At 34.2% G+C, this 25,956-nt stretch overlaps 1 protein-coding gene across 1 annotated transcript in view; it reads right to left on the bottom strand.

Annotated features, from left to right (window-relative positions):
- The window catches only part of LOC143915309 (uncharacterized), an 88,469-nt gene that overhangs the window by 20,747 nt on the left and 41,766 nt on the right, over positions 1-25,956 (bottom strand). The window contains exons 2-25 of the mRNA XM_077435879.1: positions 16,390-16,440; positions 15,464-15,621; positions 15,009-15,144; positions 14,622-14,840; positions 14,278-14,541; positions 12,816-12,983; positions 12,506-12,738; positions 12,293-12,411; positions 10,800-10,817; positions 10,626-10,719; positions 10,348-10,482; positions 9,307-9,463; positions 9,051-9,218; positions 8,592-8,738; positions 8,391-8,513; positions 8,112-8,324; positions 7,014-7,174; positions 6,713-6,902; positions 6,519-6,643; positions 6,284-6,441; positions 5,026-5,158; positions 4,787-4,873; positions 1,919-2,722; positions 258-323 (exon numbers count right to left, since the gene is read on the bottom strand). Of these exons, the coding sequence (XP_077292005.1) occupies positions 258-323; positions 1,919-2,722; positions 4,787-4,873; positions 5,026-5,158; positions 6,284-6,441; positions 6,519-6,643; positions 6,713-6,902; positions 7,014-7,174; positions 8,112-8,324; positions 8,391-8,513; positions 8,592-8,738; positions 9,051-9,218; positions 9,307-9,463; positions 10,348-10,482; positions 10,626-10,719; positions 10,800-10,817; positions 12,293-12,411; positions 12,506-12,738; positions 12,816-12,983; positions 14,278-14,541; positions 14,622-14,840; positions 15,009-15,117 (3,891 nt within the window). The 5' untranslated portion in view covers positions 15,118-15,144; positions 15,464-15,621; positions 16,390-16,440. The remainder of the gene's footprint in view (positions 1-257; positions 324-1,918; positions 2,723-4,786; positions 4,874-5,025; positions 5,159-6,283; positions 6,442-6,518; positions 6,644-6,712; positions 6,903-7,013; positions 7,175-8,111; positions 8,325-8,390; positions 8,514-8,591; positions 8,739-9,050; positions 9,219-9,306; positions 9,464-10,347; positions 10,483-10,625; positions 10,720-10,799; positions 10,818-12,292; positions 12,412-12,505; positions 12,739-12,815; positions 12,984-14,277; positions 14,542-14,621; positions 14,841-15,008; positions 15,145-15,463; positions 15,622-16,389; positions 16,441-25,956) is intronic.

Raw genomic sequence — 25,956 nt, 5'->3', positions numbered from 1 at the left:
TATTATAATGCTAAAATCTATTTTTTAGTCTAAAATCAGTCTGTCTGGCGCTTGTCGATCGTTTGCACCAAACCCTTTGTAATGGTCACTTTATAATGCCAAAATATTTTTTATTCGATGCACAATACGAGATTGTTTAATGCACCGAAAATAATGCACAAACATTTTTTCTAAGATACAAAGTATTTTTCTCAATGTACAGTTAAATCGTACCCATTTAATAATTTAATAATATTTATAGTAAACAAAAGACAAACCTGTTGTTTTCTGGTCTGATCTTCATGTCTCTGTTTTTCGAGTTCCTCTTGTCGTTTTCTCCTCGCCTATTAGTGTCGGTTTTAAATACGTCAATTAATTAATTGATGTTAAAAAAACAGCAACATGAAACAATAAAAAGATATAAAAAATGTGGTTGAATATACGAAATATATTATAAATTAAAATTAAAAATAATTTAACTACATACATACATATATGCCTGCATTACAATTCAAATGCAAGCATACATTTTTTTTAGGTTATAAAGATCAACTGTTATATCTTAAAAATGACTCAAGCTAGCACATGGAAATATTTGCTTCTAGAGTTTAGCACATTTCTATGTTGATATAACGGTGGATCTATACTAAAATATTTCGGCTAACATATTTAATATTACAATTTGAATATTAAGTTTATATAATGTTAGTAGACTGTACAAAGAATTTACTCAAAAGATACCTATAAATGAAAACCCAACATTATTACATTAAATATCCTCATGCACATGCTCTAATAAACCGCATTGAACTCGTGCAAATGTTAAACACATATGCTTGAATATAAAAGTAGGATTTTTCTTGCACGAGAATAATATGGTGAAGTAGTTACAAAGTTCTACATAGAAATTAAATAACGGATCAACTGTTACGAGCAATTTTGTTAAATTATTAAGGTTCATAAAGCTCACTCATAATAACACTACATTTTAGTTTAGAAAAATGCATATTATACCTTCGACATATAAGGGAATAAAATTGATAAATGTCGCAATTTGTCACATAAAATGCGCATACATATAATACAAAAGGTGGTTAGTTATCTTTTTAAGTATGCATTAGTTTTTTTTTATATTATTAGTTACTCAAACACCGTCTAGGTTAAAAAAATATATACATATGGCTTAACATTCTTGGATAAACTGCACTACACATAAATAAATAGATAAAAATGACATGTATTTTAATGAAATAATTGAGTTTTGATTTGAGTGAGTGAATTACGTCGATTATGTTATACATTTTATACGATTTATAATTATATAGTAAATACAATAAAATTTTGATTGACATTTGTTTTAATAAGATACATATAATATTATAAGAGGCATACAAAAAGCAAACTAGAATTACGAAATTAAAAATAATACACAATTGATGGATATGTAGTTAAATTTTGATAAATATAAACAATATCTAGTATACGGAAAAATCATATCATAGAAACAATGAAGACGAATGTAAAGAAAAACCGAAATAACCCTAAAAATATTAATAATACATAGCGATGAAGCGTCAAACGGGTTTTGACTACCTTTTGTTAATAGATATTGTTTAAAAGCTGGAAAGTTTACTAAAAAGCATAAGCATTTCATATACATATAATAAACAAGAGCCATAAAATGTTATCGACTTTGAAACCATAATAGAAGTGTTGAACAAAAAAAAAAACATCTACATTTTAATGATATATTATATATATACAGATAAAATAATTCAGACAACTAATCCTCGTATTACGAAATTCTTCCAGGAATGTAGTGCGGTTTTGACCAAAAATGAAAACCAACAGTTATAATATTATAGCAGTTTTAATATAAATATGTATAATTATATATTACTATATATGTATTGCTTAAATCAGCGTGGGTAAGACATACCGGCGTTATTCCTTGATCTCTGACGTTCGCTTTCTTGGACAAGTTGTCTAGTTGAGATGCGACGGCTTTGGCATCGCTAAAACTATTCAAACCTGTACCAATTCTACCGGCAGTTTTTATCTTATCAACTCTTTCATTGCCGTCGTCTATCAGATCGACAAACTCTACAGTATTGTCTTCAGAGTACGATTGACACACCGTCTTCTGGGATGATTTCAAATTCGGTGAAAGCATTAAATTTTCCGACATATACTCATTCTTGGCTTCGAGATACGAACATTCAACGTCTTTCAGATCGTTGAAACAAAACTTTTGCGTCTTGTTTATGTTCAATTTGGACGGTTTCAAAGTTGTCCAGGTGCAATCACCCGCCATGAATTCGTTCATTCTTGTATAAGCAGTCCCGAGATTTGAAAGAAGATTGTTTTCTTCATTTCTTTTCGTCTCTCTTTTGTTCGATTTTATCACTGAAACAGTATGGCTTTTATCGTTTTGAAATGAGACGTGAGTGCCGGTTCTATTGATTGGGTTTTTGTAATCTCTCCTCGGAACTGATTTAGTGTTTGAAAAATTCAACGCTGCATTTTCAGTAAAGTTGACGATCTTGTCTAAAGCATTGTATTGATCGCTAGTGTTTTCCATATCTCCGGGTAAACAGTTCAACGGTGGTACAGCGATATTCATTGTGGACGTGCCGGAAGTTGTGACGTTATCCCATTTAGTCCAAAAATCGTACTTGTCGTTAGTATTATTGAACGTGAATTTACTTTTTGGCTCTACTATTGGCGGGAGCCGAACCCAGTCCTGTCAAAAGTTTATCAATAATCGTTTGAAAAGAGAGGTTGTCAGGTTTTTTTTATATAACAAATTATAATATATGAAATTTCACACCGTTCATGGAAGAGTTCAACAATGTAATACGTCTCGAAAAAAAAAGATGACGGATGTTCATAAGTCAATCATACTATATTATTTAACCGTTTGCCCACAGCCGTCTTCTATGGAAGCTTTGCGCGACAAGTCTGTAGCGCGGCTGACTTCCATAGAATTTCTGAATTTTGCACGGGATTTTGAGGCTTATATGAGCCTATTTCAACTGTTTTAAGGTTCAAAATTGGTTGAATATATTGCTGAGAGTTGAATGCCACCTATTCAATTTGCTTAAAATCAATATATACCAGTCAAAAATTAATTTTTGTGGAACCATACTGAAACCTCGTTTATGTGACGTCACATCTTCATACAATTGTGAAGAATGATTATTTGACAATTAATCCAAAACTACGATATATATTATGTATTTTATTGTTTAAAATAATACTTTATGTGTTAATTAATATATCTGGTTACTTGAGTAAATATTAAAATCTGTATTTAAGGTCGAAAACTCGATTGCCAAATTCGCGAAAATGGTACCGCACCGCATACAGGGCTTGTTCGCTATATTTATTGCCACGGGCAAAGGGTTAAGAGAAAACGCACATCACATCATGAAAATCCGTCTATTTAAATTTTTTAATACATTGATTTACTTCACTAGTCTACACCGAGTATTACTAAAAATAACACACAACAAGAATTTCCTACTCAAACAATTCGCAAATTTTACTGTGAATGTCTTTAATTATATAAAATGTGATAAATTAGAAATCAATAAATCAAGGATTTGAATATGAATAGTGCATATATAGTAACATTTGTATGTATTTTCAGCAATTGAAGCCCCACAGGTTTTCCCGGTTCATCTCAATGAGCCAATAATACATATTTCCATTGTCTTTTATATAATATATTTTAAGCCAAAGTGATATTAGTGGTAAGTGGCAGTTACAGTTACAGATATTTTTAGGTAGAGACTTGAAGGAAATTTATAAGGTTGTGCCTATTTGCAGGTACTATATCTGCGAATTATTGGCTATTTGCAGATACTATATCTGCGACAGGCGCAAAGCCTTCTGCGCATGCGCATGAACTGTCACTGTCAGCGTGTTTACTGTTAAAATTGTTTTAAACCTCTTAAAATTTAGTTCGAACTCGTAAAGTGACGTAGAGTAAAAAATATAATCCAAATTAGTTAATATTATAAATTGTTAGAAAATTACTATCATATACAACGTATAATACCTACATACAAGTAAAAGTCGCGAACTAGCTAAATGATATAAATATATTATAATAACGTGCGAAATTTATTTGCCTCATGTATAATGAACGATTGATTAAACAAGTCTAGCATACATTAAATGTAAGAAATTATAATCGGATAATAAGTTGAAATGCATGCGCAGAAGGCTTTGCGCCTGTCGCAGATATAGTACCTGCAAATAGCCAATAATACTCATATATAGTACCTGCAAATAGCCAATAATTCGCAGATACAGTACCTGCAAATAGCCACAACCAATTTTAAATTCAACAATCGAATAATTAAATGAAGAATTATTGTATGTGATTATCAAAATTTGGATAATAGCTAAATAACTGGAATCTAAAAAAAAAATAATTGTGATGAAAAATATATAAAACACTTCAAAGTTCAAATCCCTGATAACAATAAACTAAATTTTGATATCTAAAATATTTATCCAAAACAAAATGTCTAAAACATTACTGCAAATAAACTGACAATTCAAACTCTTTCCAAAAAAAAAGCCACAACAAATGCATAAATACATACATATAAAAATATATATATTTATTTATTTAAAGGGGTGTATATTTAGTTTGAAATAGCTTACCGACGCACAATACAGATGTGCCTAATTTATATTACTGTAATTTTATGATGAAATGCAATTTACAAGAAACAATTCAGGCACATCTGTATTTTGGGCAAACGTATTCAATTTAAAATTACTATAGTCTTACTTCCATAATTTGCTGACTGCGCGCTTCCCGATCCCGTTTCGCTTGCTCAGCTTTCTCCGATCTTTCCTGTTCTCTAGCTAAACGTGCCTGTAATTGCATATATATTTACTATAGTGCGCTCTCGTGTGCGACTGTGAAGAGGAATTCTCATCTTTCGTAGGGGGGGACGCGCACCTTACACGTCTGCGTCTTGCGAACCTCGTCTACAAAACGCAAACGTGGTGCGGAATGATCTTTACCTGTTCTCGTCCTTTGACGGCGTCTTTCCTCGCTTCCCTCGCCGCCTGCTGCTGTCTCGCCAACTCGATACGCTGCTCGACGGCCAATGCAGATCCTCCGAGACTTCCCAGAGCACGTTTGGCTTCATCCAATCTGTGAACGAGTAATTATAAATATTTATTTATTTTTAATCTATACCAGGAAGGTCTAACAGGTAACTCAAATGCACCTTCCTGGCCAGAAACATTGCACATTTGATACAAGTATGTATTATAAAAAGTAAATACATATCAATTAACACCCACAGAGACATCTATGGTCAAACTTGTAAATTTGCAGCATTTTATACAATTCAGCGAAATTCGAGATTTGCGAGAAAATGGGTAAGGTTGCCACTTTGTTGGAACCGTTTCAATGAAAATCAGATAAATTGGTAAACTCTGATAGGAAACGATCGACCTGGAGTCACAAATCCAAGGTCTGGCGAGCAGAAACCAATGGGATTTGAATCCGTGACTACTCTGTTCAAAGTATTATATGCTAACCACTAGTCTATTCTGCTGGTTCTAATATAAATGACTATACGATTATGAAATCTTGAGTGGGAGATCGCACTATACTAAAGCAGTTGGTCAATTTTAGACTTCTATCTGACCAAAACTTCAATATCATATTTATGTTCATTGGGTACAAGTTGGTTTTCATTGTAATCAAAATTGAAACTGGTTTGAGTCTCTTCCAAGATTTTTTTCTATGGTCTGTAATTCGATGTACTGGTCACCCTATGGTTAAGTTTTTTCTATTGACTTATGTACATAGAAGTAGAATGCATAGAATGGTCATTGTTAACATTAGTATCGTCTAAAAGCGAGCCATCGAAGAGAGAGACGGAAAGTCAGAAGAGAGATGAAGTTTAGCAAACAATGAACAAACTCTGCCGCGCAGAGTTTTTGTAGCAACATTTTTGGAGGCTGAGAGCGATTCTATGCATTCTACTTCTATGCTTATGTATGACCATTATCTGGTTTGCTGTCAAACACACTCCTCTAGAATATCCTTGTTAAATACTGACTGTCATTAAAATTTTACCAATTATAAGACGCGTTTTACTGTATAGCTTTTGGTTACTTCTTATATTCCAATTATTATCAGCATTTTATCTTAGTCTTTCTAATTTTTTAAAGAAGAGATCCTTTTGTAAGAGGCGTGTAGCTTCTAATTATTGTCAATAAGAGAATATATTAATTAAAATAATAAAAAAAACAAAAAACTACAAACCTTTTGGCAACTTCCGTTTCGGACATCTTGAGTACTTCTGTTTCGGATCCGGATACTCCAAACGTTGGAGTGATTTGTAAGAATGATCCAATCAACGGTCGAGATGAAAAGCTGAAGTTATCTTTTGTTAATGGAGGATTAGGATTTTTTTCCAAATACTGAAAAAATAAAGCATTGAATTAACAACATATCAAAATAAAATTTCAATAATAAAACCCATTAAAGAAAAGCTTACGGATATTAATTCCTGAGCAGATTTTATTTTAACTGACGAGTTAGATTCCGGTGGGTAATACACAACGTCACCTTTAATTCCGCCACTTCTCGAAAGTCCTTTGATTAGAGTTTCACGCTTCCAACCTTAAAATATAAAAAATTGTAATAAACATCACTTAAGTATATAAAATACATTCAGAATGTACTAAATACCTAATGCGATAGGAACTCTTAAATGTGCGTGGTCTGAAAAATGCCTACTGCGGATTCCAAACGCATCGGAACCCTCCGTATCTGATGGACACGATTCCCAAGGACCTTCAGATTCGCTTTCGGACATTTCCATAACGGATGAGGGATCGCTCATAGCCGCCTTCAACTTTTCCTGCAATTCAGGATTCAGCTAGAATTAAATTTACATAATATTAAAAAAATAACTGTTGAGGTACAATAAATTGAAAGATGTTAATTTCACCCCAACTTTTGAAATGTGAAAAGGCGTTTAAAATTTTACCAAGTCTGCCGCCTCTTGCAAATACTGATGAGCCAACGCTGGACGAATTCCCAACGCTCGTGACTGCGCTAATAAAGATGCAACGGTGTTCTTCTTCGGTTTAGAAACGCCCCGTCCAAGGTTTCTAGGTCTTCCTTCTTTATTCGAATGCCATGGTCCCACTGGAACATTTTTAAAATAAAGTTTTTAGAACTACTAGTCTTTGAGGAAATATTTCAATATAAATTGAGGTTACCATACATCCTCTTTTCCCTATGACATGTTTTAACCGTTTGCCCGCGGCCGTCTTCTATGGAAGCTTTGCGCGACAAGTCTGTAGCGCGGCTGTCTTCCATAGAATTTCTGAACTTTGCACGGGATTTTGACCCTTATATGCGCCTATTTCAACTGTTTTAAGGTTCAAAATTGGTTGAATATATTACTGAGTTGAATGCCATCTATTCAATTTGCTTAAAATGAATATATGTATATACCAGTCAAAAATGAGTTTTTTGTGGAACCATACTGAAACCTCGTTTATGTGACGTCACGTCTTCATACAATTATGTAGAATGATTATTTGACAATTAATCCAAAACTACGAGATATATTATGTATTTTATTGTTTAAAATAATACTTTATGTGTTAATTAACATATCTGGTTACTTGAGTAAATATTAAAATCTGTATTTAAGGTCGAAAACTCGATTGCCAAATTCGCGATAAAGGTGCCGCATACAGGGCTTGTTCGCTATATTTATTGCCGCGGGCAAACGGTTAATAATTAAGGACATAAATTTATGTTTAGCTATATTTTTAAAACATAAGTGTGTGGATTTATACTTGTTTTGATTCTCTTATTTTATGCAAGTGGTCATTCTGCTGATAGCGTGACGTGTGGGAAAAATCAACATATCTCGCAAAACACAGAATTTGCGTAAAATGCAAAAAAAATTGTTTTGAATATGTGATCCGCCCATATATGACCCTGACTAATACAAATGCGCACGAAAGTTCCATAAAAAAATGGATTTAAGTCAGTTGAAATTTTTTATGTCCTCTTTTCTAATGACCAGGGTATGGTAACCTTATTTTAATACATAAATTTTTGAGCTTACTGTCATTATCCTCACTACCACTCGATTTTGGTCCTGGGCTTTCACTGGCAATAGGTGCACCGATTAAATGCGATAAGCCTATAAAATTATTGCTCCCTTCCTTGTCTTTTTGCTGTTGCAGCGATGGTGACGTATTTCTCTGCGGTGAAACTGAAGATTGTATCACTGCATCTTGTATGACTCTTCGAGGTTTGGCGCCTGGTTTTCGACGAGCTAAAATTTCATCAAAATTTAGTAAAAAAACACAATAAAATATCATTTATTTTATAAAATGCTTACAAATTCTATCCGGTGGAGGAGGTGCCGCCCTCGAACCGAGTTTAGCCGTTATATTACTAAGAGAATTCAATGAGTTTGTTGTTTCATCATGGCTTCGTCCCTGTTGACTATTATTTTTCCAATCTGAAAAATGTTTAAAATTATATTTAATAATTGAAATTCTATATATGTTTTAAAAAACAATTCCCATCTCATATGTACCATTATCGCTTTGGTTTGTACTAGATTTAAGTGATAAGTTTAGGGGTGCGTCTTCATCATTGATTGTACTGGCAGGGGATGACTCTCTATGCGACAAATCAGTAGGAAGATGAGGTGATGCAGAGGGTTTCGAACTTAAATTTAAACCTGAAACATAATATAAATATAAAACGCGTTAGATATTGTCGATTTATATGAATAATTTCGACTAAACTAAACTACAAAAATTTTGAGTATCGGTACTAAGAATTCTACTAAGCAGCTAAATTCTCATAGTAAATTCAGCCAGCATATAGTCGGAAATTTAGTGAAAAAGCAAATCTACAGAGTTTTGAAGATAGAACTTGAAAAGTTCATAAAAATATAAGTCAAGGGAAATTGTGAGTTTCTACTGAAGAAGTGTTAAGTCAATGTTCAAATATTTAATTTAATAGTTTCATATTAATCATTATTACTAACCAACATCTTCATTAGTGTTAGGGAGGTTACTGGAACCAAAGGTTCCCAATGAAGAAGGTCTATACGACGACGGAGTGGAACCAAATTGTTCGGCAAACTGTTTTTCTAACGTGGCTAAATTTAAGCCGCTTTGATTTGCTATCGATTGAAGTAACTCCTTAGAAAGGCCTAATTGGAATGCAAGTAAATCCCATGTGATTTTTTAAAAAAATAAATATAATACAAAAAAAATAAATAAAACAAGTAAAAGCAATACCTGTATAGCTCGACATGCTGAACGGTGAAGAATTTTGTGAACTAGAACCAGACGGTAATTTTATTACTTCTACTCTATCGCCGTTGGCGGAATTGGCTGTCGATGTCGGTGTAGTTGAATTTTGGTGAGCCATCGGCAAAGCTCCATAATCTGCATCCTAAAAATAAATAAAACATAAACACACACAATATAAAAGGTTTATTACATAGATATAGAATACATAGATACGCCCTGACGCTCTAAGCCGATCAACCTCTTGGTGCATGCAAACCCAAAGGAAAGTAAAGTGCATGCACACTCTCTCTCAGTAGCTAGTTAGCTTCTAAGTCGGAAGGTCGATTGACGTTTTTCGAAAATGCCAACGTATTCAGTGAAATTGTGTTACAATTACTCAAGAAAACATAAAAAGGCGGATGGCATCACATATCATAAGTAAGAATTAATCTATAATGTCTTCAATTATAGTAGTATTTTAACATATAATGAAATATCGGCGCGATGTATGTACTGATGGAACAGCGGTCGACAACCACAGATGTCTCTAAATGCACACGTATATCTTGTTGGCACTGAAGGAAATTCAGAAATCGACATTAAGTTTAAAACTACAAACAATGAACTTAATGTTAAAGTATCAGCTTTAAAATTGATCCTTGTGGAAGTTACTAATGTTTAAATATTATAATAGTTAATGATGGTTTTATTATAGTAACATACATTTGTAGTTTAATATAGTGTGTATAGCTAAATATTTTTTTTCTTAATATGGCTTTATTAGTTTGGTTTACTGTCACGCGGAGTGTCCAATAAAATAAAGTTATAAATGGAATAAAACTTCAGTGCGTGTACATATGTACATGAACTGGTTGCTGACTACTGCCGACCGCTGCGTCAAACTTTTTTTTCACCACTTCCCCGCTAGTTAAACCCCCCACACCCCTTAGTTAATGGCGACAAGATCTCCAACGAAATTTGTATGTAAAGGCATATGTGTTCTATATCTATGGTTTATTGAAATTAAAACTTGTACGGCAGACATACTAGTTTTTGTCTTTTTGCAGAAGAGCCTCCCCGTTCAACTAACAAGCCAGTCGAAGACAGGGCTGGTAACACTGACACGTGAGGGGGATCTAATGATATAGTTTTTTTCCTGCCCCTATTCGTCGTGCCTGGAATCTGGAAGTAAGCGGAAATAATGAAAGCAGTAAATTCTAAATTAATTAAATATAAAGTAATTGTATAGATGAAAATTTCAAAATGCAAAGGAATTTTTAACAATTGAAATAAAGCAGAGAATAATAAAAAAATTGATATCGAACCTTTCTCACCTTAGGACCCACGATGGAAGAAGTGTATTTGATAATTTCAGTATCAGGCGGTAAACGTACACCGCCCAATATTGAAGCATTATCACTGCAAGAAACAAAATTAGCAATATAAAATTGAATACTTTAAATAATTTATCGATTTATCAATGTTAGAATATATTATACCTTCCTTCCAATGCCGCACTGGAGGTATAGCAAAAATAAATGAAAACATAATAATCGTTAAAGGTGTTTTTCACATGAAATATAACAAAAATTTAGTTATGCACTATAATTCAGTGTTGACAATTACGTAAAATGGATCTAAATATTCAATATTATGACCAACACAATTTTTACTTTATCTATGTATGTACGTACGTAGTAACAATAGATGAAGTTTTGTGATCATGAGAAAATTCAAACTCGAGATTTTGACTGATTCGAACTCAGAATCGATCACTGAACACATTTTCATGATCTAGAAAAAATGTGTGTGTGTGTTTGTGTATTTTGGGCATTTTTTGAACACTGTTAGTCCTATCGTACTGATACTTAGTATCGGTTACTGAAATTCTTATCGATACGACTAAAATTTTTTTCAATTTAAGTTGACCGGAAACGGTTCCTCCCCTTATAGGTGTCCTCTTTTTTTTAAGTTTTTGAATTAAATTATCTCCCAAGCCGCTAACTTAATCGGACTGCAATTTTTTCACATGTAATAGAAATTATAAATTTTATAACCTGATATTTTTTGAATATTTTTACCTGAACCGGAAGTAGTACTTTTACTCTAGAGAATCGAGGTTTTTTATGTTTTTCTCAGAAACCTTTTGGTTTATTGAACTGAAATTTCATATCTAGAAGTTTAAGCTTAATACCAAGTTATTTATAAAATTTGGTAAGCATCCGTCAACCGGAAGTGGCAATTTACTTTTGTTCGATTTTTCTTCCACTATTTTTTTCGACCCCTTACGGTTGCGTGCTCTTCACGAAAAAATTCAAGTATTATTCTTGTATCAATGTGATGTTAATAAAAAACAAAATCACTAAATTTTATAAACCGGAAGTGGGATTTTCTCCTATTAGAAAAGTCAAAAATGTTGTGAACACTTCTCTGTCCACACCCCTAAACGTATCAAGCTGAAAATTTATATTTGTATTCTCTATGTACTAACTTAGAGCTGATAAGGTTTTGGTCAGAATTCGCAAACCGGGAGTAGTATTTTTTTTTAAAACAATATTTCATTATTTTATTTTGACCTTTTAAATTATTTTTATTTTCTTGATATTTAATGTGTATAATAATTATAGTGATTTTAAGTAATAAAAAAATTTCGAACAAAATCCGACAACCGGAAGCAGAACTTTTGTCTTGTGTAAGTTTCCCTACATTTGCGCTCAATTTATATCGAAAATGCTCTCATAACCGGTATGTGTGAACGTGTATATATATTTAATTATCTAATTTTTATTTTGTGACTTTCTTATGTTCCTCAAATACATACATACATTGGTTGGTCACATCCAAATTTTTATAAATGTTTTTATATATGTAGAATGAAAAAGCAAATTTATAAAATTATAGGGGGAAATGCTACAGTTGTTGGTCACTTGTAGATTTAAAGTTAGAAACGAGAAATAACGGTTTGTACTCAATTATAAATATATTTATATACCTTAAAATAGTTTGTGGAAGATTTGCTATCGAATCTAAGCTAGAATGACGATCCTTATCGGATGAACCGCCACCGAGTGATCCTAAAGCGAAGGGGTTGTTGAACAGCGATGAAGAATTCTGAAACACCAAACAATACTCGTTCACTGTGATACAACACGGACAATATTCCAACTACCATTAAAGTACTACAGAAATAGAAAAAAATTATTACATCGTAAAATACCTTGCCTCCTTTGTGGGTGGCAGCAGCCGCTACGGCCGCTTGATAAGCGTTTTGTGCCATAGCTGCCTGTGCCATTATTAAATCACCACGCAACAAAGCTAACTCCTTATCCTTCAACGAGGCGTTTGAATTTTTGTTCGAGCCCCCGCTGCTGACACCTTGAGCTAAATAAGCCCCGCTTAAAGCACTCGCTTTTGCGGCGGCCGATGATGAAGATTTCCCTGCAAAACAATCAAATAAAAAAATCAGCTGTTTGCTCACGTAATGAGCATAGTTTGAAGATGGTTGTTTGGCTTACTAGAGTGCTTATTAGACATGGATGCTGATGAAGTGGAATGAGTGGTTGCTTTCGAATGTGAACCGGCAAGACTGTTTAAGCCGAGCGATGACAAGCCGGATGACATTGATAAACTTTGTGAATTCGATAAAGATGGAGAGGAAGTTTTTGGCAAACCGTAGGAAGATCCTGGAAAAAATCAAAACAATGTTTAAACATTTTGAATAGCATACAATACAGTGGTTTCCATTTATAAATGTTTTATTTGGGTTATTTCTCATTTGCACTTGATTCGCACAGTTCAAGGATGTTATATCTAATCTAAAATAAATAATATACATATGTGTCAGTTAAGCATACAAGACAAAATATACAAAATCAAGTACACAAATGCGAAAAGGATACAACTGCTACGATTGTTGAAATATAATAATGCTTTCACACCAAATAGTCAATGTATCTTTGTATTGGAAATGACACTTAAGCAATCTAATCAGCAAATACGAGTTATTTTGTGTCCGTTCATTGATTAATGCATATTCACATTCTGGAAGACAAAACGAGTGAAGAAATCTTTAACCATTTGCCCGCAGCCGTCTTCTATGGAAGCTTTGGGCGACAAGTCTGTAGCGCGGCTGTCTTCCATAGAATTTCTGAACTTTGCACGGGAATTTGATATGCGCCTATTTCAACTGTTTTAAGGTTCAAAATTGGTTGAATATATTACTGAGTTGAATGCCATCAATTCAATTTGCTTAAAATGAATATATATACCAGTCAAAAATTAGTTTTTTGTGAAACCATACTGAAACCTCACGTCTGTTGAACAATGGCGACGATACGTCTCAATTGTATGAAGAATGATTATTTGACAATTAAGCCAAAACTACGAGATATATTATATATTTTATTGTTTAAAATAATACTTTGTATTAATTAACATATCTGGTTACTTAAGTAAATATTAAAATCAGTATTTTAGGTCGAAAACTCGATCGCCAAATTCGCGAAAAAGGTGCCGCGTACAGGGCTTGTTCGCTATATTTATTTCCGCGGGCAAAGGGTTAAGAAAGGAACGTTCAACACTTGGAACTCCCATAAGGAACAATTCAAGAGAATATAGGTGGTTATCAATCAGTCTAAACTCAACGATATGATTGAAAATTTTATCACAAGTATTACCAGTGGCGGCTCGTGAAAATTCATAGGAGGGGGGGCTGCAGAGATTAATCGGGATGTAATAGCTCGTTGACCATACCGGTAATCAAATGCAGTCAAAAACAGCATGCATATGTACTATACTGGGAGGTCTGCAGCCTGCACCCCATATGGATGGCAAAAATAGCATGCATTTGTACAATACTGAGAGGCCTGTAGCCCTACAGCTCATATATTACAGATCCGCCACTGATTATTACCCAAATCGAATACTTATTTCTTAGTACATTACATGGATTGACTTTAGTAAAAAAGAATAACTTACTTAGATTATTTTGAGAATTCATTTGACTTTGAGAGTTGCTATTACTATTGATGTTTTTATCCTTGTTGTGGGATCTGTGCGATGTAGCACGAGGGCCGCGCGGCGCTCTACTCGACGTATTCCTAACGTTGGATGAGGAACTTCCCAAAGCGCCCAGAGCAGCTGCATACGGATCCGGTGGAAATGCTGCCAATCCTGATGCTTGTAACCTTGCGAGGTAATCTTGAGCCGCAAGTTGGGAAGCCATTGACCACCAAGCTGCACCTGAAACGACATCAATTATCAGCACACACATACAACACAGAACTAAAATTGGTCGGTATAAAAAAGGAAATGTTAATTACTAGCTGCAGGATGTAATCCCAAGCTAGCCGCTTGACTGGCCGCTACTGATAGTGTTGAAGTAGGTGGATATCGGCCGGCCGTAGGACCCGCTGAACCGGCTCCTGCACCCAGCAGACTAAATCCACCCATGGCTCCACTACCAGCACCAGGAAATCCAGCACTTCCACCTAGTAACGAGGCAGCCGTAGCTTGCGAACTGGTATCTCGTCCCCAATAGGCTGAAATCAAAATGATGAATATATTTAAAACAACATTCATTAGAGATTAAGACAATTTTAAGATATTTTGCTATTATTATTAACAGAAAATGAGATAATTTTAATTAAATGATGCAAAATAAGATTTACAGTTAATTCTGTTTTTTAAAAATTAGAAAACTTGTTTACCTCCGAATAGAGATGCAGCATCAAGCAATGATGACGTATCTCCCTTACTAGAATTTCCATTTCCGCCGATCCCATCAATTAAGTTTGATTCACCATTTTCTTTCTCCATACTTTTCAAGACATTAATGGAATTACTCTGTAATGTGTGGTTATGTGTAATTATAGCGTAACGTTAAAATAATTAATTAACAACATGTAAAGCAAATTCGTTTATAAAACTCTCGACTTAGCATAAATGCATATGCGTACTTAATAAATATGCATATTTTAATTTAATTATGTACATACAAAACATCGTGTAATTACATTAAGTAAATATGCTGCTTACATTATGTACGCATTACATTATACATATTTGGGAATGAATAAATATCTATAGTTTAGAGTAATATTTATAAAATAATGGACAACAACTACATAATATAGTTTTGTTAATAGAGAAACAAAGGACTTACACTTAACGGTCTAGTTACTGTAAGAAATACTAGCAAATGTGCTGTCTCTTATGTTTATCTTCCATTGTAATAATTGTATATATATATATAACTGGATTATTTACATTTTTCAATGTAGATTATTTATAACTTGACTTTATAGCTCGACATTGTCTGTACTAAAAATAAGAAAAATAAATTATAAATATAATTATAATCTTCGCAACAGCTGAACAAACAATGAATATATAGTATAAAATACGAGTTTGTGCCAAAAGTTATATACAATCGAACTTCAAAGATACTTGATTCTATTAAAACCTGTTATTCATAAAAAAAAAACGAGTATTATTTTTGAATGAAACGTTGAACGCTTTTAAAACGTTTGTAAAATAAAAATACTATTATTAAAATGAAGGACAAATAACTTTTGGAACATATTCGGTATACTTTTGAGTCATAAAATAGCGATCAACAACTACAAATGCATAATGCCATTGTTTATTAGACAGGGTGTTTTGTTTCAAATAATCAAAACAGTTTTAACAAACAAAATTTAAAATTGAACAAATTTTTTCATAAAAATTGGAATATTTTAAAGCCAAAATCAGTATTTAGTTCGTAAAAGGTCAACATAACAAAATACTGGGGCGTTTTCAGGATAATATATCATTGTGAAATTTTCTTAAAATATTGAATGTGTGCTAATGCTAATGCCAAAATATGGCATTAGCATTTTTGCCTCAAAATATCCTACCATTTTATTATGTTTATCTCAATTTTACAAATTAAAACAGTAAACATGGATGTAAATTTTAAAAAAAAGCTTCAATTGTATTCATATTATACATATTTATATGGGTGTATATTTTTTTTTGCTTTTATCTTTTTGCTGATCGCCAGTATATAACAATAATTTAAGTAAAAAAATAAAACCGCAAACTCACTATTAAAATGTCTCTGGTACGATTCTAGAATTTTCTGGTGCCATTTTCATTCTGAAAAGAAAAAACACACTATATTATACACAACTGAAACATCTATAAATAAAACAAAACATTTTTGCATCTTCTCATACCGCTAATAATATGATAGACCCGTATTTTTAGCTGAATTTTTTATTATTTTATGTTATGTTAGCAAATGGTATGTTCAGTTTTAACATATATTTCTTTAAGACACAATGTTTAAAATAAATATCAATTTCAATATTTCGTAAAACAATAAACGAACACAACAAATATCATATATATTATACATATAATATCGCTATTCAGTGTAAGATAATGCTTGCCGTACTATAATAGTAGTTTCGATTCGACATACTTATGTACGTCACAGCTAAAAAAAATGCCAACAAAACGTACAAATATAATAACGAAAGAAAAAACTTCTATATATATATACTGTTTGTTAACAATGATTCTACTAGGCAAGTGTTTGAGAATTTGTTTAATTTATTAATTAATTTTTCTATTGGTGTTTTATATTGTTTCTATATATGTAGGTATGTAGGCAGTTTTTACCATTTTTCTTTTTCATAATAAAACAATAAAATACAAATATTAAATTAAATATATTTAAAAGGTAATTGAAAAAAATTCGACGGCGTGCGACCTATTTCTTTTAAATTTTTTTTATTATTTAATAATTTAATATTCCCAACACCCACGCGATGACATTTCATTGGGTAAAACACTAGTATAAAAAAACAATCATCACGAAATATGAGAAAATACTAATATTTACAGCATCTATGCTAAAAGTACGGGTTTCTTATCATAAACAATTATACCCAACCAGAGAAATGTAATAATAATAGGAGGGCCCTTACGAATAAATAATTGTTGTCAATATTACGCGGTACGTTTCTATAAATACGCTCAATTTAAATCGGATCAATTTACTTATAAAAATGTATCCCATGTTGTTTATTGTGTGTTTTTGAATGCATTGTGCAATTTTTACCGATGCTTGCCCATCTTGCGAGTAATATAAACAAACAGAGAAGTATTCATCGGACATACGTCGAGGGCCAAGCATCAAATACGACTGATGCTAAAATTATTTAGGATTGTCTGTGGACAATCGTCACTTAAGAGGGCTGTACACCCGAAACCTTAATTTTGTTACCGTTCCTTTCTTCGATATATATATTGAGTGAATGAATATATTGAATGAATGCGACAATATATATCATATGTATTGAGTGAATGCGACAGATTCGCTTCGACCAGATAATACGTATTTTAAATCGACAAAATCAAGGTTTCGTATTCTACTATTTTCTCTTCCAAAACTGGACCAATTTTTAAAAAAATTTCATCATTGGTATGAGAAAGATATTTTCTGTGAAACTATGCGCGTATTTTTTTAAAAATCGACCGTTAAATAAGCACGCTGGACTCTTTTCGTGGGTGTAAAAAAGAGGCGATTTTATAGATGTTTTGCGGCTCCTAGCTCCTATAAAAATAACTAATCAAAAAAATAAAACGTTAGATGCATCCCAATGGTGGATATCCATAGCATATTAAAAAATAATTTCTCTAGTGCCATAATTGAGGAAGGGAGAAGTGTAATACGTTTGTATGGACAAGGCGCTGATGTCCAGCCCTCTTAATTAAGATCTGACCGCACTATGCGTCTGCGACACGAACGGCAGCGTGCGGCCAAATATTGTTCGTATGAAATTGTATGAGATATAACCATTGAAGTATAATGTATAGAATAGTCATTCCTAACAAAAGTATCGCTTAAAAGCGAGCCATCGAAGAGAGAGACGGAAAGTCAGAAGAGAGACAAAAGAGTGAGGAAAAAAAATTCGTGGAAGTGATCGTCCCTTACAACTAGAGGTAGGATAGCCAAGGGGCCGCTCATTGTTCCATTGTTGTAAATCCTTTGTAAAAAAGCTTTAACAATGCATTTACAACATTTGAACAATACGCGGCACGCTCTGGGTCCGGGCTTTACTTACAACAACTGGACAAAACAGCTGACATCTCCGGGCACACGGATTTTTTGTGGCAGCATTTTTAGGGGCTGAGAGCAATTCTATGCATACTACTTCAATGTAGATAAAGTAATAATAACTGTTTTTCAATGAGTGAGGCTGATCCGAACATCTAGCACGTGCACATACAGATGTTCGAGGACTTTGTCAAACTAATACTACCACACAATTTCACTAGTAGAGCCTATTTCAAAGAGATCCTACTGCAACTGAGAAAAACAGCCGAAATCTCCGTCTGCACGGAGTTTTAGTAGCAACATTTTTGGAAGCTGAGAGCGCTTCTACCCATTCTACTTCAATGGATATAACGCACTACGCGTCACGCGACAGAGTTGCCTTTTGTGTCAACTTTGCCGTGTTGTGTCGTGCTGCAGCAGTCGACGGCCGTATAGTGCGGTCAGACCTTTAAGAACAATATGACGCCTAAAGCCACTTCTATTAATACAACATTTATATCTGTATCCAACACTAAAAATGTAAAAATTCACCACATACAAGAAACCGTCACACAGTTCCAAGTCCAACTAAAAAACCACATCTAATAAAAAAAAAAAAAACAGACAATTGAGAAAGCACGATACACTCCAGAATAGCGAGGAAGGAAACTAAATCCGTCATATACACATGTACATGTGTGCATACAGGAGTGTTATAATTATGCACCGGGTTTGAAACGCATGTGCGGGATCAGGATCGCGTGGCAACCCGAGATATCTAACTAGGGGGACACAGCTGCCCAAAAGGTACAGCAACTATGTGGACAAAAAACTGTATATAATCAGCCAGAACTGGCAGCAGCAGTAGTGTGTATAATGGTCTCGATCCCGAATCTCGTCCAAGACGAAACCCACCATTAGTATTATTATTATCGTGCCGAAAAACGGCAGGTATACACACGGCGTGGATATCGTTTGATCGGTGTGGTAAGTCTACAATGGCGGAATGAGGACGTGATGGTTATAGTCTTCTTCTTCTTCCGTGATGTGTGTGTGTGTGTGTGCCGATGAACCGTGGCATGGTATGTTTGTGTGCGTTAACTTGACTTTCACTGGTGCAAATAACCCATTGGATGATCTCCGTTCGGTGGCCATGTTATGTGTGTACGTACTGTGGGTAATAATTGGATTTCGAACACTTTCGGAACGTTCGAGAGTGAGATTGGATCGTTTTGAAACGCATATTCACCCGAATATATAGTATAACGAGGCCTACAGAGGTCTTTGACTACGATATTTGTACCATACTTGGGCTGAATCATGAGGAATTCGTTTCAGACCACGAGACGGACTCTGGTAGGATGCTGGGCCGCGCCCAGGAGTCCGGCCGCCTGTGTGCAAACTCAAATCAAACTCAAACTTTAATTTTATCAGCATTTATATTAACCCTTTGAATGCTGACCAACGCCGATCGGCGTTTTGCCAATAAGGTCATGCGCCTGAAATACGCCGATGGGCGTTGCTTTTTGAGTTACAAAATATAGAGTGAAAAAAGAAATCTGACATGGCGAAAAGTGATAATAGTCTAAACAAACGCTGGATAAACGTCAAGCACTTTTTCGTGGGAGTGTTTTCAAACGCGTCTTACACGATATTTTTTAATCATCGTAATGGCGGAGGATTCAATTACTTATATTGATTACTAAAATGAGCAATATGGCAAAGTATGAAAACGATCGGATAAGAGGCAAAAAAAGTGAAACGTAAAGGAGGTTTGTAATGAACAAGATTACTACCCGCTAAGCCTTTCCAGGTAGCATTGAAAACAAATGCATTGAACATGGGTCGTGTAATCCGTGTCAATGTTTATAAAGACTGGTTTACAGCGGAATTTCTGAATTTATAACCATAGCAGAATTACCCGATGGAAATCCCTAACTGCCGAGTATTTTAGATTGTGAGCATTATATTTTAACAACAATGAAGAAGATGGAACTAGTTTTGGAAAAATACATTCATTAATAGAGCTCTTTGTTTATTTTATATTGTTGCAAGATATACATATTAGAGAGTCTAAACCAGAGAGATGTAATAAGAATAGAGGGGCCCTTACGAATAAATAATTGCTGTCAATTTTACGCGATACGTCTCTATAAATACGCTGCATCGCACGGAATACAATCAGATTAATTTACTAATAAAAATGTATCCAATGTTGTTTATTGTGTGTTTTTGAATGTATTGTTCAATTTTTACCGATGCTTGCCCATCTTGCGAATAATATAAACAAACATGGAAGTTTTTATCGGACATTCGTCGAGCACCAAGCGTCAAATACGACTGATGCTAAAATTATTTAGATCTGTCCGTGGACAGAATGTCACTTGACAACAAAAGAACAGCTAAAGCCACTTCTATTAATATTACATTTCTCTGGTCTAAACACACCTTTACAAAACTCGAATTCCTCGGCGGCAGTTATCTAGGGTTTGTTCGGATTAGCTACAATTTCGATACCTGCTTTCTATTGGATTTCTAAATAAATCTATTTGGAAATATTGGAGAAATTTTCACCGTGGCGGACTTTCAACAGAAAAGACTTCAGCACTCTAAAGGTTAATGCTATCGATTATGCGGTCACGGGTTCTATCCCTGGCTTTATTGCTGGCCAGATCTCGGATATGCAACTACAAGATCGGTCGTTTCCTTTCAGAGTTTGCCAATTTATCTAATTTCATTTGAAGCGGTTCCAAAAACTTGGAAATCCTACCCTATTTCTTGCAAAATTTGAGTTCAAAGCATCTCATAATTTGATAATATTTAAAAATGCTGCAAAAATGATTTTTGTAATTGGCCTTGAATAATACTTTGAATGTACAATGTTGACAATAGATGTCGTGTTAATAAAAATAAAATCCGGAAACTCTGAAAGTAGACAGTAGATAGGGATTTTATAATCATCCATCTGTCGACAGCAGTTGTAGCCATATTTGAAATCATCGATAAAGTTGAATAATTTCTTCAACAGTAGCACGAATGCTACCCACGAGTTCTACACAGAGCTCTAATTAGATGAGCAAAGGCTGATTACAGTTCATTGTACTTTAATTGAATTGGCAGTTAATACTGTCGCGTATTATGAATTGAAAAATAATAATAACTCAAACATAACATTAATTTTAACTCGAAAAACGACTTCTAAATAAACGTTGACACATTGATAAGTCCACTTTGGTGACAATGATCATTTTTTAATTCAAGCATTCATCTTTTTGCATCACAATACTCGACCAATAAACGCGCACAGGCATTTTACAAACGAAAAAAAGACATGGAAGAGAAAGTAAGTTTGGAATACCATGCTACATTGTAGGCAAAATGAATTGGTAGTTATTATTATTCAAATACCATACGTCAAAAAGTACACTTGTGCAATAATTAATGAGATACCATTAAATAATGCAAAAATTCAAGTCACATCAGTTCAAGGCTTAATATATTTAATACGTTAGTAGGATTATGAATGGTAAAAACCTAAAAAAAAAAGGATTTAATAAAGGCTGTCGCGATGACAGTGACAGATAGACCAACTCGTAAAGGTCTTCGAATGAAAATCAAATGGAAATGGGATCTTATGTTAACCGACGACGTCCGAAGTAATGGCGTTGAATATCATACATACACTCAGTAAACATTTAATAGGCAATGAATTGACGGAAAGAGTTTGATTTATCATACGATTTCCAATTTGACAGCTCTGCTGACGGATCTGTCTGTTACTGTCATCGGGAAGGCCTTCATTAAATCAATATCTCATAAAATGCTCATTAAAAATTCCACCATTAACCTGATTAGATTCAATTCGAATAACTTCAACAAAACCTCTACAAATAGTGCTCAACATATTAAACATCGAATAGAAAATTTCATGTCATTCAAAGATCAAAAAACAGCTCTGATGGTTATAGCAATATAAATTCATCAGCGAATGTTAATCGTCACAAGTCCATCATTAAAAACAAACTATACGAAAAAACTTTCATGAACTCGTCATGAAAGAGATACGAAGTGACTGATGAGTATGAATCATTTCATAATAAGAGCCATATTCTTCAATTAAGACAGAATGAGTCAAGCAAAAGGGTGCAGACACACACAGTAGACACTCGGCAAGTGTTTTTTTGTTGTTGTTTTGTTTATAGATAACAGTTTTGCACATGTAATAAAAGCTAGCACGCCTGATCTACGCTATGGCGATTAGGGTCGAAACTCACCCCATGGAGAGTTTTCGGTGATATTTTATCCTTGTATGAAAAGTGATCGATAACGGTGATTCCCATATTTGAAGAAATGTAGGAGAAACTTGAAGAAATGCAGGATAAAAAAAGAGAAGATGGTCTCCCAACAGACGGTCTGACTAAGAACTAGAGGGATCGTCCCTTTATCTTGGCACAGAACCGGGAAGAGTGGGGGCGGATCGTCCATCAAATTCAAGATGACGCAAATGACCACGTCGCTCAGCATTGAGCAAACGAGAAAGAAGAAGAAGTAGAAGGAGAAACTTGTCGAAATAATAAGATCGTACGAATTAACAATTACATGAGGATACGCCCATCACATCTGGAGTTTACCTAAGCATTCCATGTCGTACGATTTGGTGTGTCTGCGCAATAAGAAAGTCACGTAACGATAAATCTACCTATACATATAACCATAGCCCCAAAAAGATTTATTTGACCAAATTTTATTAATGTCTAAATTTTGATTAAAAATTGAAAACATTTTTATTTTAAAGCCGGAAAATACAGAATAAGATAGTTTTGAGGAGAAAGTTTTTTTTTGTTGATAATGTAGCGTGGAAGTGTATAGGGGTTTCCGAGATTGGAGTGAAGGACGCAGTTGTAGTGGTAGAGGTAGTTTATTGTTCTTAGTTAAAATATTTTCAAACATACATTAAAGGCGCATACACACAAGGAGTTTTACACATGTACGAAAAAAACCTAGCACGCCTGATATACATATGCTATGGCACCCAGGGCCGCCGAGGAGTCCCGAGCCCTGGGGAAAATACATAATTACGGTCCCTGTGACAAACTAAAAAAAAGAACATTCGAATGGAAGGACTTGAGTCCGATGAAATTTAAAAAAGGTCTATTGGCTGTAAGCTGACTATAACTACTAGAATTACTGCATCAAATATCAACTACAGATGCAAGAAATAGTTCAAGTTAATTTTTAACATCATCATCAATGAAGGCTCGTCTTTAACCCTTTGAATGCTGACCAACACCGATCGGCGTTTTGCCAACAAGTCCATGAGCCTGAAATACGCCGATAGGCGTTGTTTTTTGAATACGTAAAAGATAAACAAAAATACTAACCGCTAGCCTTTCCAGGTAGCATTGAACATGGGTCGTGTAATCCGTGTCAATGTTTATAAAGACTGGTTTACACCGGAATTTCTGAGTTTATAACTATGGCAGAATTTCCCGATGGAAATCCTTAGCTGCTGAGTATTTAAGATTGTGGCTTGGCATTTAGATTGTGAGCATAACATTTTAAAAACAATGAAGAAGATGGAACTAGTTTTGGAAAAATACATTCATTAATAGACTTCTTTTGTTCATTTTATATTGTTGCGAGATATACATATTAGAGAGTCTAAACACACCTTTACAAAACTCGAAATCATCGGCGGTAGTTATCTAGGGTTTGTTTGGATTAGCTACAATTTTTATACCTGCTTTCTATTGGATTTCTAAATAATTCTAGTTGGAAATGTTGGCGAAATTTTCAGCGTGTCGGACTTTCAACAGAAAAGACGTCAACACTCAAAGGGTTAAGCTAGAAAATAATCTGTGGTGTGAGCATACTTTTTCAGCACAGGAGGTCAAAAACGTGTCCGTGCCCTAAGATTCAATGTGTTTGCGTCTTAAGTCAAACTTGATAGCCAATCATATGGTAAACAACAGCCAAATACTGTCATCGCGACAAGCTCGATCCAATTCATTATCATCCTATGATTGAATTTTATTGAATAAAGAAGAAAAAAAGCATGACGAACAGAATGAATAATCAAAACGCTTCAAAATTATCATGAGTCATCACAGTCTGACATGATGAAATTTGCCAACAATCAAATTATCGCTAAAGACCGAACATATTGGGAAGCACGGAACGCATTATTCATAAAAGCGGTGCGCATTAAATGCCACTTTGTCATTGGCGAATACTACCACAAGTCTGTAGTGTGTATAGAAGAGCAGGAAACCCCATTTACTTACTATACACACACACAACACGAGCTAGTCGTTCAATAAAAATATTGAACACAACACCCCTCTACTAAAAACAAGGGTGTGTTGTATTCGGCTTGCTAAATTTATGGGGTGACACGAAAGTACCAATCGAAAACTCTCACAGACCCGACCAAATTCAGTTTTGCGCAGTCTAGTAGGCACATATATTATAGTTTCTATTCTGGTCGAATGGTTTTACCATGTCCAACTCACACACTCAACCTTTGGCTGCTGGAAAGCTTTGAACATCAATATCATAATCGAAATCAATATCATAATCGACCATCAATATCATAATCGACCAAAGACTATCAATATCTTAATCGAAATATCTCATAAGATCATATGATAGACAAGGAAATAGAAAAAAGTTGGATCGATATATTAAATACACTTGATTATTCAAAAGTAGAGGCAAATATCTTATCTACCTTGACTTTTTGACAGAGTTTAAGTTAACTACTTACAACTATCCTAATTAAATTAAAGTCTTTCCGCTGTAGTATGCTGTCCCTTTCACCCCATCTCGACCAATAGAATTTCGTACGTACAATGTTCTATTGTCTATACGAAATGCTATTGGTCGAGAGGCGGTGAAAGAGATAGCATATACGTTTTTCCCAAGTGTCTTCCTACAGCGGACCAACTATGGTTTCATTTATTAATTTATTGACTTTTTGTTCCATATACTGATGAACCACTTACTTTAGCATATCTTGATATGCTAAACGGAAGTTGTTGAACTTTTTAAAACAGCCTTAAGGCAGCTCAATAAGCGTTTTGTGGCGTGACGTGGGTTCTGTATGAATTTTACCGTCCCTATAGAAGTGTACACTAAAAATAAACCCACTCACTGCCAGTTTGAAATTTTTTTCAAACTGGCAGTGACTGGTGCTCCAATGCGACGAGTGTACTATACCTACAGATCAAGAAATATCAAGACATCTATGGTTCAACATTATGCAAATACGATCAATATCCACAATCATCTATGGAAAAATTTGCAGCATTTATGAAGCCAGCAAACCATTGAGATGCTGAATAACTCGAAATTTGCGAGAGAGACGGGGAACCGTTTCAATGAAAATCAGATAAATTGGCAAACAACGTCTGATCAGCAGCAACCAGTGGGACTCGAACCCGTGACTACTTGGTTCGAAAGCATAACATGTTGACCACTAGTCCATGCTGCTGGTTAGATATAAATAAAGTAATTAAATATAAGTAATATATTTACGTATGGACTGATATAAAGGCGACCCAAGGCTT

The sequence above is a fragment of the Arctopsyche grandis genome, chromosome 8, assembly GCF_051622035.1.
Source record: "Arctopsyche grandis isolate Sample6627 chromosome 8, ASM5162203v2, whole genome shotgun sequence".
Lineage (NCBI taxonomy): Eukaryota > Metazoa > Arthropoda > Insecta > Trichoptera > Hydropsychidae > Arctopsyche > Arctopsyche grandis.
This window is presented reverse-complemented; position numbering and strand designations above follow the sequence as displayed.